The following is a 19,007-nucleotide window of genomic DNA, read 5'->3' on the forward strand; positions in this document are numbered from 1 at the left end:
TGGTTTGGCCGTTGGTTTTGGCTTGTGGCCCGGCAGACCATACGATCGTTTACGCATGGGATTGGAGAAATACACCCATTTTTCATCACCCGTAACGATTCAATGCAAAAAAAAATTCCTTTTGAACCGGGAGAGCAGCATTTCACAAGTCGTTTCACGATGTCGGCAAATCGTAGTTTGAAGGCACGAAATTCGACATTTTTAAGAGCGACCAAAATGCATTGTTGTATGAAACGTAACATACAATGAACTGAATATTGTTGACAGATGGCAGATAAAAAAAACAAGACATTTGGGGCATCTATGGGCTAATAGCTGAAAGTCTCACTTCGTAGGAATAAACCTGGTAATAAATTATAGATTTTCTACTTAAAACTCGTATTTTTATTTGCATTCAAATTTTTTTAAACATAATTAAATTATGGTTATTATGTTAATTAACAATTCAGTTCTTTATGTACGAAATTGGCGTTGAAAATTAGTGGCAATTCGAGACTTTATCATTTACAATATTTTCCGATTTTTTTTTTTACAAAAAAATGTCAACAAAATAAAACGGCAATAAATTTATCCACTTGGCCAAACGACGCTCTCGATGTAGTCCAGAAACGCGCTCACACGCGTATAAAGACCAGGAGTTGAGCTGCCACAACTGAAACCAGCCGAAATCACACCAACCACACGAAATTTGCTCAACGCTTCGTCCACCACCAAAATCAGTGGGCCACCCGAATCGCCTTGACATGCATCCTTTGTTAGGCCAGGATCGTGGGCACACATCTGACTGTCGATAATACCAACACTGATTCTACGCGTCAAGCCGTTGTCTACGAAACTTTCATTGCATCTGTTGTTTTCGACGATGGTCTGTCGAGCCTTAAGCAAAACATTGGACTTCTCACGCGCTGAAAGCAGATATGGAAAAAGTTGTAAAAAAATCAAAAAAAAAAAGCTCTGAGCGCAAGCATACTTCTCTTATTTATCACACCCCAGCCAGAGACATAGAGCACAGAGCTGGCTGGTGGATCTTCGGGTTCAGTGTAAAGACACGTCGGATAAACATTGGTGGTATAAACAACATCCGATGCCAATTCAAGCAATCCAACATCATTGTAAACACTAGCGCTGGAGTATTCCGGGTGTATGTGAATTTTCTAAAGCAAAATGGGTGGTAAGTACGTAAATGTTAGCTCAGGCGCACTATGTAAGTATAATTACCTTGATTGGGATCTCGACAACGTCTCGCATTTGTTCGGTGTCGGTGAAATTCACCACACCCATACGCGCCGTTACCGGTTTCTGACGCGTCACCAGACAATGGGCCGCCGTCAAAACGAAGCGTTTCGCAATCAAAGTACCACCGCAATTGTATTCGACATCATCGTCCGTAGTGCTCAGCCCGATCGCCACCATGTGCGGGTATTCACCGAGTTCAACGGGTGTGCCGCCCAGAATGTGCGGTGTGAGCAGAGGCTGCAGCTCAGCGTCAATTTCAGCGCAGGCTAGTCGTGTGGGAGAGATGATCCAATCATAATTTATTAGAGAACATTCAAATGATTGTAGCCATGTGTTATTTGGTAGACTCACCTTTTACGGCTGGGCGTTCATCTGAGCGTGTTCTGATAGTTGTAGAAGGTGTGTTCGGCGCATTTCTGCAAAATTCGAAGGAAGCATTCTAAAGGAAGTACATACATTGGCCCTGAGATGGTTTGTGTTTTGGATTCACTTACGGACAACAAATAATTTCCTCGTATGGAGTGAAGCCGCAGCGGCTTACATCGCGTGTTTTCAAGCCCAGTTGGTTCATAAGCAAAGGCAGATCCAGACATTTGCTTGACTCAGTGCAGACACCCTTATTACCTTTTATCTGACATGGATCACCTACTAAATCGAGAATAGATTTCAATACGAATACGTCTATAATAAAAATAAGTAATATTAGATAATATCAAATATTTTTTATGAGGAGCTTCTTCATGGCGGAAATACACTCGGCGGTTGCCCGTTGCCAGTCGAAGGGCGACTGCTATTAGAAAACACTTTTTCTATCATTTGGCTGTTTCGTGCACGGTGATTCGAACCTACGCACTCCCTACAACCCATTTGGCTACGGCGATCGCTGGAGCAACACAAATGGTCTTTGTTATTGTAGGAGTATTACTAAACCCTGCCCAGATTAGTCTCCCACTAAATGTATTGTCATTAATTCATCTAACGGTGCACGCTGAAAACTCACTACTTCGACGGGGTCGGATCACAAAGGCAGGGAAGTTAGATGAGCTGATTTGTGTCGTCTTGAGAAGCGGTGGTTAGTATCGGATCACAAAGGCAGGGAAGTTAGATGAGCTGATTTGCGACGTCTTGAGAAGCGGTGGTTAGTATCGGATCACAAAGGCAGGGAAGTTAGATGAGCTGATTTACGTTGTCTTGAGAAGCGGTGGTTAGTATCATGCGATTCTTCTTTATTTACAGAGCATACGTTCGGTGCGTGTAGTCTCTCCTGGAGAAGTATGAGTTTAACTTGCCACAATATACAGTGCACAGTCGTGTCAGTACTATGCTGATTTCACAAGACAGCTTAAGCTCTTTGCCCGCATTGGAGTTTAATTTATCGCCGCTGCCAATGATTTATGTGGTTTATTGTCCGTTATGTACCGCAGTTGGCGTATTTATTGCTGAGCGTTGTCTTTCATGTCCAGAAGCTAGCTTCTGATGTGTCTTGGAGGTTGCTCGACTTTCAGCAGGTGTGTGCTGGGGTGATCTCTTCCCTAACAACCCAACCGAAACTATTGGGTTAGGGAATAAGTTCATAGCGTTGTTATATTTTATTTTATTTTGCAACGATTTTTTTGCTGTTTGGAAAAGGGTAAGTGCTCATTCGATAGAACTCCTTCTGCTCTACAAAACTATGTTAATTATATTCTTGAGTTATTAAATTCTTTATTAGTTTTGAGGCTTAGAAATGGAATACCTCGGATGCAATAGTCAGCATTTCGACATCATCTTTGCTTTTCATCGAGGTCAAAAAACTGTCAGAACAGCCCTGGGCATTTGCGACGTGTATGGAGACGGTGTAATAGGCAAGTCTTCAACACGGAAATGGTTTGAAAAGTTCAAAAATCGTGTCTTTGACGTCGCTGACACATACCGCAGCGGAAGGCCTTCCGAATTCGATGAAGAGCATCACTTTTGAAGGAGAACGTTTGCCAAACCAGTCGTGAATTGGAGAAAAAAATGAACTGCAATCACAAAACGATCCTCAATCACCTTCATTCAATGAGATTTACCGAGAGATTTGGAAGTTTGCGAGCTTGGGAGCCTCACGAGCAAGTCGCGTTCATAAACAGTGCTTTTTGTACCGAATCGTCACGGGAGATCAAAAATGGTGTCTAAACATCAATATGAAGCAAAGAAAGGGGTGAATGGCTCCAGGAGACACGCCAAGCCCGAAAGTCAAGCCGGATCTTTATCCAAAGAAGATCATGATATGTGTTCGGTGCATCTGAGGGGGCAGGATGCACTGGGAAATGCTTGAAAATAATGCCACGGTCAACAAGGAGCTCTACATTGCCCGGCTGCACCGCGTGAAAAGATGTGATCAACATGCTGCACAAGTCGTCAAAGCCGCATTCCAAGAGCTTGAATGGAAGTCCCTCAGCATCCGCCATATTCTCCGAACCTTGCACGGACCAATTACCATCTTTTCCGCTCCCTGTCGCACTATATGAGGGGCGTTACCTTCGATAATTAAGAGGTCCTTAAAAATTGGCTCAACAACTTCTTTAATTCTAGACCAGGCGATTTTTGGCGAAACGGCATCAACAAATTGGTCGAGAGGTGGGCAGAGGTTGTAAACAGCAACGGCGAATATATAAGTTATAAACTTATTGATATAGTTATTATTTTTTGTTTAAATAAAGGTATTTGGTAAAAACGCTCCGAACTTTATCCCCAATCTAATGCTTGCTAATCATCACGTTTTGCCTACTAACTGCGAGAAACTTTTGTAGGGACTAGTAGATGGGCAGCCCTGCAGTTCACATGAGGACACACAGTTTGCTGCGTTCTTCACTGACCCATGAGTGAAGTGATCCAGTGCTTAGAGATAAAGATGAATGTAATAGAAGACCCTTCTTTAATATTGAGCATACATTCGATTGAGCTTAATAGGAGAAAATTTTCTCATTGAATACTAAAGAAAAATCGATGTTGAAAAGTAGTAAAAATTGCTAGTTTCCTAAGAATATTCAGTCCATCCAGAAAGCGCCCACCTAAGTTTGGTGGAAGGGTTAAAGTATATTCGTTTTGCAGAAATTTTAGCAAAGAGCTTTCGGGACTCCTTTGATTGTATGCTCTAGATAACTACCAGAAGATGATGTGCCGCAGTATCTCTCTGTCAAGGGAGGATCGCATTCACTTTCTCTCATATTTTCCTTCCTTTTAAAACAATTTTAATTCCCTCCTAAGCTTCTGGTATCATAAGGAATCTATACCCAATTTATATCCAAGCATAACGCATTGGTGTACGAGGTGTATTAAAAAAGTATAGCGAATTTTGTGTTTTTTCAAAAATTATTTATTTATTCATTAATATCTATTTTGTCGCCTTCAAAGTAGTCCACATGAGATGTTATGCACTTGTGCCATCTTTTTTTCCAATCTTCGAAGCACTTCAAAAAATCATTTTTTTTTATCTTATTCAGCTCCTCCTTCGATGCCGTCTTTAACCCTGCAATCGAAGAAAACGGTAAACAAAACATTTACATTCGACCGAACTTGGCGCGCTTTTTTCGGTCTTGGTTCGTGCGGCGGCTTCCAATGAGATGATTGAGCTTTGGTTTCCACGTCATAAGCATAAACCCACGATTCGTCATCAGTTATGACTCTTTGGAGCAAATTTGGGTCACCGCGGACAGAGTCCAATATCTCATTAGCAATGCTCATGCGATGCTACTTTTGGTCGAAATTGAGCAGTTTTGGTACGAATTTTGCGGCGACCCGTCTCATGCCCAAATCATTAAAAAAATCGCAAATCGAATGGGAAGAGCCAATGGATATGTCAAGGTCCTCAGCAACTTCTCTAACGGTGATTCAACGATTGGCCAATACCATTTTCTTCTCTTCATCAATATATTCGTCTGTTGTTGAAGTGCTCGGGCGTCCGGCACGCCAGCACGCTTTTCGTCGTTCACATCTTCTTGGCCTTCTGAGAAGATTTTGTACCACCGATGAACGTTGCTTTGGTCCAAAGTAGCTTCTCCGTATGACACAGTCAACATTCGGAATGCATCCGCGCACTTAATTTCATTTTTCACACAAAACTTGATACAGGTTCTTTGATGCATCTTTTTGAATAGGTACAAACCGAAGACGAGCCGAAACACGTGCAAGCAAAGCAGCTGTCAACAATTAACTGAACATTCAAAATGGCCGAACTCGTCGGCATGAGTGAGAGACATGAGTACCAACAGATCGCCACAAAAAAATCGAGATTCGAATATACGTAACCTGCGAAAATTCAAAATTCCCGATACTTTTTGAACACACCTCGTATGTATGTATGTCTTCTAAACTTAATCTGTCCCAAACTAGCCTTACCGCACCCTCGAAGGACAGAAAAACAAGAGCAAACAAGAATCAAATCTGTTGAAGCGGTGTTTTGAGATAGCTAGCCTATAAGGAGAAAGTAAGTAGGAGGGCTACACTGGTTTACAAATTATTAATTAACTTTTTCGCCAAGCAGCAACCCATCCAATTCCTATGTGAAATCGGTCGCTGAGCGCGAAAATCAGTATAGTTTTTTTGGCGCGTGCTACAATACATTTGTTGCTTTCGGAATTGCATTTGACATCTTCTAAACTTTCCTTTTGACGTCTTCTTAAGAATGTTTGATTATTCTTAAGTCCATATTATACTTTGGAAAATCAAAATATTGCTTTCTTAAATACACTTGTTGCCTTGTAAACAACATTTGACTATTCTAAATTGTATGCGATACTTGTTAAAATCGAATAAACGCTTTCTAAAATACATTTCTTGGTTTCTAAATTACATTTGACGTCTTTTAAAGAATATTTCATTATTCTTAAGTCCATATTATACTTTAGAAAATCGAAATACTGCTTTCTTAAACACATTTTTTGCCTTCTAAATTATATTTTACACTTTCTAAAGAACATTTGACACTTTCTAAACAGCATTTGGCTATTCTAAAGTACACACGATACTTTATAAAATCGAATAGACGCTTTCTTAAGTACATTTCTTGCTTTCTAAATTACATTTCACATATCCAAATTTCATTTTATGCTTTCTGAATTATATTTGACGCCTTCTAACATTTGGCACTTTCTGCAGATCATTTGACTATTCTAAAGTTCGTATGGTATTTTCTGAAATCGAGTTGACGCTTTCTAAAATATATTTCTTGCTTTCTAAATTACACATTACATCTTTTGCATTACATTTCAGGTCTTCTTAAAAATATTTGATTATTCTAACGTCCATGTGATGCTTTCTAAAATTCAATTGACGCTTTCTAAAATGAATTTGGCATCCTCAAGTTACATTTCACGCCTTCTTAAGAAAATTGTTTTATTCTAAATCACATATGACATTTTCTAGAATCGAAGTGACGCTTTCTAAATAACATATGATGCGTTCTAAATAACTTTTGACTATTCTAAAATACATACGAAACTTTTTAAAATCAAGTAAACGCTTTCTAAAATACATTTCTTGCTTTCTAAATTACATTTGGCATCTTCTAAATTACTTTTGACGTCTTTTAAAGAATATTTCATTATTCTTAAGATCATATTATACTTTATAAAATCGAATAGACGCTTTCTTAAATACATTTGTTGCTTTCTAAATTACATTTCACATATCCAAATTTCATTTTATGCTTTCTAAACTATATTTGACGCCTTCTAAGGAACACTTGGCACCTTCTGCAGATCATTTCACTGTTCTAAGGAACACTTGGCACTTTCTGCAGATCATTTCACTGTTCTAGAGTTCACATAGAAGCAAATAGACGCTTTCTAAAAAACATTTTTTCCTTTCTAAATTACATTTCACATCTTCTACAATACTTTTGACGTCTTTTAAAGAATATTTCATTATTCTTAAGCCCATATTACACTTTATAAAATCGAAATACTGCTTACTAAATTACATTTGTTACTTTCTAAATTCTATTTTACGCTTTCTAAAGAGCATTTGACTATTCTGAAGTACATACGATACTTTCTAAAATCGAATTGAAGCTTTCTAAAATATATTTGGCATATCTCAATTACAATTGATGCTTTCTAAACTATATTTGACGACTTCTAAAGAACATTTGACACTATCTAAAAACCATTTGGCTATTCTAAACTACATATGACACTTTCTAAAATCGAATTGAAGCTTTCTAAAACTAATTTGGCATCCTCGAAATTACATTTCACGCCTTCTTGAGAAAATTGTATTATTCTAAAGTACATATGATATTTTCTAGAATCGAAGTGATGCTTTCTAAATAATATTTGACTATTTTTAAAATACATACAATACTTTTTTAAATCGAATTGACGAATTCGAAAATACATTTCTTGTTTTCTATATTACATTTGACGTCTTTTAAAGAATATTTGATAATTATTAATGCTTTCTAAATTACATTTGTTGCCTTCTAAATTATATTTTACGCTTTCTAAAGAGCATTTGACTATTCTGAAGTGCATACGATACTTTCTCAAATCGAGTAGATACTTTCTAAAATACATTTGTGGCTTTCTGAATTACATTTGACATATCCCAATCACATTTGATGCTTTCTAAACTTAATTTGATGCCTTCTAAAGAACACTTGACACTTTCTACAGATCATTTGACTATTCTAAAGTTCATATGGGCCTTTCTAAAATTGAATTGACGCTTTCTAAAATCAATTTGATATTTTCAAAGCTACTGTTGGTAAATCTGCAGTGTTGAGCTTCATATGAGCTTCATGGATACATCACCTTAGTTCAGCGAATGCAGATCGAAGGGCACCAGCGGCTACGTGATAGCCTGCCCCATATACTTCATATGATCCAGTTCTAAAAGTATTCGTGTCGATAACTACTGCAGATAGTAGAGAAATGGGCGCTTGTTTTGTGTTAAAAAATAAACTTTCAGGAAATATTTAAACTTATGTGGCCCGGATTATCATGAAATTACTTCATGTAAATATCTGTAATTAATTATTAAATAAATAAATGAAAATTGAATATAACTAACTATTGCCAGTAGCCAGTAACCGGAAAGTAGAAAATATTTTAATCAAAGCAACATTTTTTCGTGCCTAAAGAATAATCTAATACCTGCATCGATTTAATTTGGGACTAGTAATGCTGCTACAACAACAAGCATCTACATGTACCTAAGTACCTGTCACCCCATTAAAATAAAATTAAGTAAAATATATTTGCATTCTATGAATAATAAATTTCATTTTCTATATTTATTTACCCTCCATTTGAGCTTTCGTGATGCCCAGCAATGCAAATAGGCTCCCAATCAGTAGCAGCATCGGGTAGTGATCGCTTTTTTCCATTTTAATATATCTGGAACACATTTAACTGAGTTTTTGATGTTTGTTCTTAGCAATTAAAAGCAATCAGTTTGCATGTAAAAAATAATTATTGAGGTGCACAGAGGTATGTGCATACGCGTGTTTGTAAGTGTTGTCAAGCGAATTTGTCGCATGCAATTGTGCGTGTGTGTGTGTGTGATATTAATTGCACACCTCAGGCGAAGTGGAGTCGTTGAACCGTAAAAAAGAGTCTGCAAGTAAATATGTAATATTGTAAATATTAGTAAGCACATTTTCCCTGTTCCGGTTTTATAAGAAAATACAATAATAAATACAAATACAACAAAATTAAGAAGTTTCTCAGATTAAACAAGGTTTTTCGTATGACAAACTAAAGGGTTTTCCAATAACAGGTGTTATTTTGAATAGCCCGCTATTTCGGTAGATGTCACTTTTGAAGATGTCATTTTTTGATATTTGACAAGTAGAAACTACGCCTTTAATAAAAATGGAACGATACACGCCTAAGCAACGCATTGAAATTATTAAAGAGAGGAGGAGAGCGGTTCGTAAAACTCGAACATTTTTGGGTCAACGTGAAGCACCTTGTCGGGCGCAATACAGAAATTGGTAAAAGAACTCGAGCTGTTGGGACAAGTTAGTGATGTGAAGAATAAAACCCGTGCACGTCGCTCAAGAACAGCCGAAAAGATTGCTGTTGTAGTCGAAAAGGTTGAAGAAAGCCCAGGTTTGTCCATTCCTCCGCATTCTTTGGAATTCGGCATTCCTCAAATGTCATTACACCGTATTTTGCATAAAAATTTGGGTCTTAAGGCTTATAAAGTCCCATTAAAATAAGAACTCAAGCTGGCCGATCATCAACAACGTCGTGTCTTTGCTGATTGGGTCGTTGAAATGAATTAAAATGATCCGAAATGATTGGGTGAAATGCATCCGGAATTCCATCATCAAAAAATCATCTTGAGTGATGAGGCCCATTTCCACCTCGGTGGCTTCGTCAACAAGCGCAAAATTGTCGGATCTGGGGCTCATAAAATCCAAGAATTATTGTTAAAAAGCCTCTCTATCGTCAACATGTGACTGTTTGGTGCGGCGAAGTCATTGGACCTTACTTTTTCGAAAATGAAGCTGGAGCAACAGTTACGGTGAATGGATTGCGCTATCGCAAGATGGTTAACAATTTTTTATGGTCGGAATTGGATGGTATTGATCTGGACAACGTTTATTTTCAACAAGACGGCGCTACGTGTCACACAAGCAACGAATCCATTGGTATTTTACGGGAAAAGACCTCCAATAACACCTCTTATTGGAGAACCCTTTAATATTTGTATGGTTTCTAATCGGTCGCAATTTATTTGGACCTCATGGAAATTCTCCATCTAATGCAAAATTGTGCAGCTTATTATGAAAATTTCGGAATTTATTTTATATTTTTTTAAGTAGATTCGTTCAATATTGAATGCCCGATTTTCTGTTATTTTTGTTCATTAGCGCTGGTTGTATTCTTCTATTTCTTTATTTCCACAGTAGCCACCTCAGCGATTTTCTTCCTCGTGCCAACCGCCACTAAGGAAGCCAAGTCCTTCTCCATTTTCGTTTCAGGTATCACCAGCAGGTACTGGTAGTAGTTGTGGAGGTCTTCTCTAAGTGATACAGCCAAGACCCATTTAGCACAAAAGATGCCATTTTGATACACCACTTCTTGAGCCTCTACTTTTTACTAGTCGAGCCACCTTCATTTGTCTCTGAAGCTGCCTATGTCGTTTATTTTTTTTTTCTGCAATTTCTTTCAAGTTAATCATCGATAATTCCACCAGCATTCATAGAGCACCCAGACTTGAGCACTCATACAGTTAGTGGAAGACAATTTCCTTAGATTCTTATTGATTGCAGCTTCTGTGTTACATCTATCGTTGCACCCATCCCATCTTCCTGGCGTGGTCTCCCAAAAGTCAGTGGGCGGTTATTGTGGACATAATTCTGAATACGACTATGTCTGCTCGTAGCTTTCTTAACAACTCATCAGTTCTGGTTTACTTCAAATTGGGCCACGTTTGTTTAGTTAATTTGCAGGTATTCGTGTTAATCTATCTGTCAGCGGCCAGCTTCTGGAATAGCGAAAAGAGTTTCGAGCAGGTACTACTTCGCATCGACAAATCGACACACTCCACCTCTTCATCGATTCCAAAGCTTCTTTCGATAGCACAAACATGACTGGCCTCTATGCCGTTATGTCTGACTTTGGTATCCCCGCACAACTTATACGGCTGTGTAAAATGACGTCGAGAGCTACGGTAAGCTCCGTCAGGATCAGGAAGAACTTCTCCGAGCTGTTCGATATCAAAGGAGGTTTAAGACAAGGCGATTCCTCTTCGTGCGATTTCTTTAATCCCCTACTAGAAAAAATTATATGTCCTGCTGAGTTAAACCGCTTTGGCAATATTTACTACAAAAGTGTCGGCCGGAACAATCGCGCCGTATGTTCAGCGTATTCCAGTCTGGAGAAGGAAGCAGAAAAAGTGGGTCTTACAGTGAACGAGAAAAAAGAAACAAGTACCTGCTGTCAACATACAAAGAGTCCTCGCGTCTTGGACAACACGTCACTGTTAGCAATCACAAATTTGAAGTGGTGAAGGACTTTGTTTATTTATGAACCAGTGTTAACAGCCAGAACGACGTCGGCCTAGAGATGAAACGACGGATAACTCTTGCCAACAGGTGTTACTTTGGGCTTAGTAGACAATAGAGAAGTAGAGCCCTCTCCTGAAAAACGAAAACAACGTTGTACAAAATCCTAATCATCTAATCATCCCCGTCCTTGTATATGGCGGAGAAGTTTGGACGATGACAGGAACTGATGCGTGAGCACTGGGAGCGTTCGAGAGAAAAATTCTCCGAAAAATGTGTGTTCCTCTTCGCGTAGGCGAGAATGAGTTCCGTATCCCATGGAACAGCGAGCTGTATTACCTATACCGAGATGTGGACACAGTGAAGCGTATTAAAATACAGCGGCTGCGCTGGCTTGGCCATATCTCGAGGATGAGCGAAAAAGCAGTCTTTCGAGAGGGTACCCACTGCTGGACGACAACGAAGAGGAACACTCAATCTCCGTTGGGAAGATCAAGTGAGGCATAACCTCACCATCTAAGTAAATACTACTTCGCATACTTTTCAGGCTGGAATGTTTGTATATCTGTAAAGCTCACACCGCTTACTCATCATTAATTACATCGCCTACGACATTTAACGTCACCAAGGCCCAAAAATTCATAAATCTTCCACAGAATCTTGCTTCCCATTCTGCTCCACAGAATAGTACGGTAACAGTAAGGAACTTATAAAGTAAGGCAGTACTCTTTGAGGGCAAAAGCTAGAGCCTAATAGTAGAGAGCAGCGAATCTGGTAGATGTGTGCATTTTTGATAACAAAAACAAGTTAATCGAGTCGAGGTCAAGTTCACGGAAGTCCTACGGCGTACGTACATATGTAAGTACATACATCTAAAACACTGTAAGTGTTGCCTTTCGCAGCTTGATTGCTTTGATTTCAACTTTATCCATCATAAGACCTCCTTAATTAATATTTTGGCCGAAAAACCTACGTAATCCCGAATAGAAGTCACGCAACAACCCATTCGGCTACGGCTACGGCTACCCTCATTAGCCCGTAATTATAATCCACACAAAATGTCATCGAACGCTAATGAAAATGAAAAAAAAGAAACAATTGGAGCAAAATCGCTTGAATTCTTTATTTTTTACATATTTAAATCTGTAGTATGAGCGGTATCAGTAAAAAACTAAAAGCACATTCCGTAGATTTTGTATTGCATTACTCATTAAGTACCATCACACAAAGCTTTCGGCCAATGTTCTCTTGCACAAAAAAAAAACAACAAAAACAGGGATAAAACCTTCACTGACTTTTTACTTTGTAGTTGAAGCATAAAATATCAGGGAATGACGTTTTGGTTCAAACGAAAAATGTATTCACAGTATTGGATTAAGCGCAGGGGCTGTTGTATTCCACTCTTTAGAGCCCAATTCGAAGAAAGTAATTTTTGAATAAATTTTTTTTGTATCGTTTTTTTTTATAACAATTCCGGTTCCTGTTTGTAAAGAATATAAAATATGGTATTTGGTATATGGTATTTGAAACGAGCTACATTTGTATGTACAGTCACGAACAAGAAAATAGCAGTACAAAAATAATATTAGATTTTTTTTTCAAAAAAGGTTTGTGATTGGACCTTTTTTTTTGTTGTTTTGAAATATTTTTCTATTCTTTAACTGAACTGAACTGAACTATACATCAATTCTATATTGAAAAACAAAGCTTTTTTTAACAAAAGATCGAAATTAGGGGTTAACATGAAAATAGCAGTGGTCATTTAAAGAACGCATTCTAACCGAGTTTATAAAAAAATTAAAAAAAATCTATATTCACAAAGTTTGCAGATTCAAAGCTTTAACTAATATTTAGTTGATTTTCCCAATTTTTAAAGTGAAACGATGGACGAGCGAGAATGCAGAGTAAAATTTCAAGGCCATGCAACGTTTTTGGCATTTTTGTTCCGCGAGAGAGAAAAAAGATGTAACGTAGAGGAAAAGGAGAGAGAGAGCTATACCTTATATATATCTTAGACACACTTTAGGCTATTTTCCTGAGTTTTTCTTTGAGGTTGCTAATTTCTAGTGAGAAATAACACTGCCTACTTTTTGGCGCTTGTTTGTTGTTGCAAACTTGTAGGGAATAAATTTTTGGTGCCTACTTTTTGGCGTTATATTTCCTTGGTGCTTACTGTTTGGGACGTTTTTTGGTCCCAATTTTTTGGCGTTTTTTTTTATGCTTACTTTTTGGCGCTTATTTCCGTTTACTGGCTAGTGCTTGCGCGTGCTATAAAGTGCTATCCATTACGGCGTGGGATTTAATGGTATTGCCTTGCGGTAATTTGTGCCGTTGCTGCGGTCCTGAATCGCGTTTGGCGGTGATGCGAGCTGTTTACCTAGCTTCCAGTAGTCTTACATGTGCCGTCATGTCAGAAACATTTAAGTTCACCTCTTTTTTAATTTGTATGGCCGACTTCATGAGATTCTCTATATAGCAGTTCACAATTGAGCGATCGTCTTGCAGGGAAATTTTTCGTTTTCCTCCTCTTTTTTACGGCTGTTCCAAAAATTTGATGGCATTTGAAATCATTTTTGCTGAACATCAAGTAGTATTTTGTATTTCTCTGTTTTTTTTACATTCCATAGGCGTTGTGTTAGCGCGTTACCCACAAGTGGCCTTCTGAAATCAGGCTGATCCTGTTTATTTCCATCTCCTCTCCCCGTGGGACTACCGTCAAGTATTACTTCGCGGAAAGGGTAGGCGATTAGCCGCCGCTGCTGTGTTGCAGTCTTTCCAGACATCTCATCTCTTTCATAATCTGCGCCATTAAGTCGCATGCCTCATTCTACTTCACCTTCGAACGCAGCATATGATGCACGAATGTTTCCGGCGAAGGAGGTTCTCCAAAGGTTTCTGTGGCAAAACGGAAGAGCGAGCATGTGAAAAATATGTCGCAGTAGTCGCAATAGGGACTGTCGTCGTAGTTAAATCTGTATAAATATGCTTGAAAGCATCCATGTCCACTCAAAAAATGGGTCAGATAAAAGTCCATTTGGCCTCCATGTGGCCTCGTTAGCCAAAGCTTTAGGTTGGGAATGCATTTGTGCGACCAGCGCCCTTTCATCTAAATCTGTGCAACATTTTATTAATATTCCTTGTATAACATGAGAAAACTGAAGTCACTGTTGTGCTTAAAAACGTTATGACGCCAATAATGAACCGTTATTTAGGTAGTTACCAGATTTATTCAGATAAACTATACTCATCTGAAATCCCTTCACCCTTCGTAGATATTAGGTATTGAAATTTTTTTTGTATGATTTATAGGAAAAACAAATAAATGACATCAAAATAATTTTTGAGGGCACCGCTATTTTCATGTTCACAGCTGTATGTACAATGGTGGGTAAATTTTTTTTCTAGCAGATTCAGATTTTGCATTCATTTGGAGCCCATAAAATTTTAAAAGAATTAAGACGAATTTAATTTGAAGATTAATATTGACAAATATTATTTAATGTGAATGTTATTTTTTTAATAAAAACTTTTACTTAAAGATTTTTTGAAGAAGAATCTATTTTTGATCTACTAGGTAGTTCAATAAATTTTGCAGTTTGATAAGAAATACACTATTTTATGAGTTGAAATGCACTTTATTATTCCGTATAGTCTCCCTGAACATCCATACACCTGTTCCAACGAGATTTCAAGTTATGAATTCCATCAGTGAAGTGAGAATTTGGAAGGACTGCACAATACGCTTACACAGCAATTATGAACTATTCATTTGATGAAAAACACTTTCCACACATGAATTTGTTTTAAGTCTGGAAACAAATGTAAGTCCCTGGAGGCTAAATTTGGTGAATACGGTGGTTGCTCCAACAATTCGGACTTTGATTCATCGATTTTTGCCATTGTCAAAATGCCCTTGTGACACGGCTTTCATTGTCCTGATGAAAGAGAACTTTTTTCGTGGGCCTTTTCTCGAAATTTTTTCTTCAGCTGGTCTAAAAGGTTCAAATAATATTCAGAGTTTATTGTATTACCAATTTACAAGTAAATCACGAACAAAATTCCTTTCGCAACGCAAAAAACTGATGCTAACAACTTCTTGGCCGATTTCTGGACACAAACTCGCTAGGGAGCCGAATAATCAAGTTCACACTACTCTTTGGCTCCTTATTTTGATATAAGATTATGATGATAGACCCAAGTCTCATCTATAGTGATGAATCGACGCACAAATTCCACTTTATCTTTTCGAAAACGCTCCAAATATTGCTGAGAATATCGCATTCGAATATGTTTCTGTTCCATTGTTAGCGAATGCGGCACCCATTGCGCGCACTGCTTTCTGACACCCAATACTGCAAACCAAATATTGCTTGCACTGCCCAATGAGATTCCTAAGACTTCTACTAAATCTCTTTTAGTCACTCAACGATTTTCCAATACTTTGTCATGTATTTTTTTTTCTAAGATTTATGATGCTGTTTTTTGACTTGGATCATCCTTGACGTGAATCGTCTTCAAGGTTTGTACGGCAAAGTGTAAATTCAGCAACCCATCTTTCTACTGCACTAATTGATGGCGAAAGGTCTTTATACACATTCAATGCTTGTTCATAAATTTCCTTTGCTTTTAAACCTTCAACAAATAGAAATTCAATCACTGCACGACACTTGATTTTTTCCAGTATAGAAAATACGGGGACCCGTCGATGTGAAGAGTGTACCAACATAAGGAAAAAAGAAGGTTTAGGCTGGTAGCAACGCAAAATGTATTGAACAACCTAGTAATTTCTATTTAAAGAAGCTCACGAGGGCGATAAAAAAAAACAAATTGTATGTAATTTTTTAGTATTCTAATAGAATGTGATTATGTAAAGGGTCCGCCATATAACTTTAGGGAATTAAAAACGCTATAAAAAAGAAACTACTCAATATTTTTCCAAACTGTTTTTTTTATTTTGAAGTACAATCCTTCCGGTTAATGATGGAACACAACTTCATTCATATGGCTCCCTCAGCGAACCAATTGGACTTTGTACGGCGTCATACCAAGGTCTTTACGCAAAATTCGTCTCAATGATGTCTCCGAAATGTCCAATTGTTGAGAACGACGGTGAGCTGATGTTCCTGGTGATTCACGAACACTCTCGGCCACAGCAGCAATATTTTCGGGTGTACGAACGGTTTTTGGTCGGTCACGCGTTGGTTTGTCAATAAGCAACCCAGTTTCTCTTACTTTTTTCGCAAAGTAACGCACATACGCTTCATTTGGTGCTTTTCTTCTTCCCATTGCCGTACGTAATTTTCGTACACATTCTGCAACATTACCATGATTTTCAAAGTAATGTCGCAATATTTCCCAGCGTTATTTGAGCGTATACACAACCATTTTCGTTCAGCGGAAGAATAAAACTAATTTTCTGTCAAATCAGATGACAGCTAAGTGTTACCATTCTTCAAATAATACCTAGTTCAAATCCGTAACGATAGATGTCGGGCCCTGTATTAGTATTCTAATTATGATTATGTGTAATTTTTTATGTAAATCTAAAATTTATTGTATTTAAAAATTTTTTTTCTAATCATAATTTTTTTTTACTTTTAACAACGTATTTACAATTATTTTGGTTATAGATTCTTGTATCTTTGTAATTAAATTCGTATTTGTTACTAACCTCATATCTATTTATGTAGTCAATGACAGCTATTCTATGTTAAAGCAGGCCAAAAAATGATATGTTACTGTGAATATTAGTAAGCACACAAATTTTTTTTTATTGCAGTCACAATGTCAAATTACGTTCCAACAAAACAGCATTGACGGGGAGGTTTGCTTCTGTTCTTCAATTTAAAGAAAAGTGCAACAGAAGCACATCGTTTACTCTCAGAAGCTTATCCTGAATATGATCCAGAGGTTAGAGTATGTCACCAGTGGTTTGCACGATTTAAAAGTGGTGAGACAGAAAACAAAGAGCGATCAGGTCCATCAAAAAAGTTTGAAGGCGAAGAATTGGAGGCATTACTCGATCAAGATCTATGCCAAACTCATGAAGGAGTTGGAAAATCATTGAAAGTCACTCAACAAGCCATTTCTAAACGTCTAAAAGCAAGCGAATACATTCACAAACAAGGAAATTGGGTGCCGCACGAATTAAAGATATGAGACGTTGAGAGACGATTTTGCATGTCTGAAATGCTGTTAATCGCCACAAAAAGAAATCGTTTTTGCATCGCATTGTCACGGGCGATGAAAAGTGGATTCATTACGACAACCCAAAGCGTAAAAGATCATATGTGAAGCCAGGCCAACCAGCCAAATCGATACCAAAGCCGAATATTCATGGTTTGAAGGTAATGATGCTCTGTATTTGGTGGCAGTAGCGGTCAAAAATTATTTCAAAAATAACGGATGGAAAATTCTATCTCACTCGCCTTATAGTCTAGACATAGTTCCTTCTGATTACCACCTGTTTCGGTCGATGCAGAATCACCTTTCTGGAATACGGTTCATCAATGTTGAAGGTATTAAAAAATGGCTTGAAGACTTTCTCGGCGCAAAAGATGAAAAGTTTTTTGTGATGGAATCCATAAATTGCCTCAAAGATGGGAAAAAGTTGCCGCTTCCGATGAACAATATTTTGAATAAAATATTTTTTCACTTTATACTTAAATAAATGATTTTTTTTTTACCAAAAAAATACGAAATTAATTAGTTGTACATTAAATCGGAAATATATTTTTACTAATTTCTTTCCGAATCTGCTTGGAAAGTCGAGAAAAATGAATTCATAAAAATGGCCCGCCCTAATGTTCATATAAATACACCAACTAAGTCTAAATGATTTCCTCATTATTTCCCTCAGGGGACTTTACCTTTTGAAAGCACTTTTTTTTTAACGCTGCGGGATTTATTTATGGTGTGTCTTTATATTATTTTTTAACATATATACATACATACATACATACATATTAACATATATTCCAATAATTAGGGCAACGTCTCACTCACTATGTTGCTAGTCTTATCGCTCGGTCATTATCAACCAATAGATGCACTATCTGACACTGACTTTGTTTTTATTTCTTAGTTTTTTGTTTTTACGTTTTGCGTTTTGTTTTGCTACTTTCAGCGCTTTACATTCAGATTAGTTCTGTTTTATTTTCGTTTTTGTAAATCGGTCTATTTCCAGCGAATTCAACATGTCGTCCATCCGGTTTCGCGGTTATTACTTTCGCACATTCGAAATTATTTCATCTCAACTATATTAAGAATTTCATTTAATTTTTCGCCAAATCATTCTTCAGTATTTACATACATATATACACAAATACAAAAGTATGTAAATATGTGCTTTCGTGCGCAGAAGAACTTTTACTTATTTAAATCTCACTTTCATATAGAAATTGTGTTTATTAAACCACCAAAAAAAAAACACGAAAAACAATTTTTAAGCGACGTGCGCTCACCCGTTTCGTTTATGTTCTATACAATTACGCGTCACAGCTGGATGAAAACTAACTAACCGCCAAGCCAAATCATATCGACTTATTGCTCTGGTTTTGCTGCTGCTGCAGAGACTAGCTTACTCTCGTGTTGTTTATTGAGTCTTCTTTTTCTTCGCTTTCGGCGGTAAACTTGACCAGAATACGCTGTATGTGAGACTTACAACCAATGGTCAGATTAGCGATGAATACTAAAACACACAAGTAACCAGAGAGCGATAAACGAAATAAGTCAAGAGTACCTCTCCACCAGCAGCCTGAGCTGCTGTGCTAACAAAAAAGGTGAGATA

At 37.6% G+C, this 19,007-nt stretch overlaps 1 protein-coding gene across 4 annotated transcripts; it reads right to left on the reverse strand.

Moving 5' to 3' along the window:
- Positions 1–354: 354 nt before the first annotated feature.
- LOC128857196 (serine protease persephone) lies at positions 355–18,737 on the reverse strand. 4 transcript variants are annotated; one of them, XM_054092835.1, is made up of 8 exons: positions 18,606–18,737; positions 18,224–18,474; positions 8,503–8,817; positions 1,731–1,884; positions 1,588–1,652; positions 1,219–1,502; positions 971–1,154; positions 355–905 (listed from the first exon to the last, which is right to left on the reverse strand). In XM_054092835.1, the coding sequence occupies exons 3-8, from the start codon at positions 8,606–8,608 to the stop codon at positions 568–570; spliced, it is 1,131 nt and encodes a 376-aa protein (XP_053948810.1). In that variant the 5' UTR covers positions 8,609–8,817; positions 18,224–18,474; positions 18,606–18,737; the 3' UTR covers positions 355–567. The 4 variants fall into 4 exon arrangements, with proteins under 4 accessions (XP_053948810.1, XP_053948813.1, XP_053948811.1 ...); XM_054092838.1 differs by having other exon boundaries at positions 1,731–1,881; positions 18,224–18,737; XM_054092836.1 differs by having other exon boundaries at positions 18,181–18,737.
- Between the last annotated feature and the right edge of the window lie 270 nt (positions 18,738–19,007).

The sequence above is a fragment of the Anastrepha ludens genome, chromosome 3 (assembly GCF_028408465.1).
Source record: "Anastrepha ludens isolate Willacy chromosome 3, idAnaLude1.1, whole genome shotgun sequence".
Taxonomy (NCBI): domain Eukaryota; kingdom Metazoa; phylum Arthropoda; class Insecta; order Diptera; family Tephritidae; genus Anastrepha; species Anastrepha ludens.

Coding starts and splice junctions, on each gene's coding strand:
- LOC128857196 (XM_054092835.1), bottom strand. CDS start 8,608: ATGTGTTCCAGATATATTAAAATGGAAAAAAGCGATCACTACCCGATG. Junction 1,885..8,502: donor CACGAAAGCTCAAATGGAGG/GTAAATAAATAT, acceptor TTCTCGATTTAG/TAGGTGATCCATGTCAGATA. Junction 906..970: donor GGGTGTGATAAATAAGAGAA/GTATGCTTGCGC, acceptor ATCTGCTTTCAG/CGCGTGAGAAGTCCAATGTT.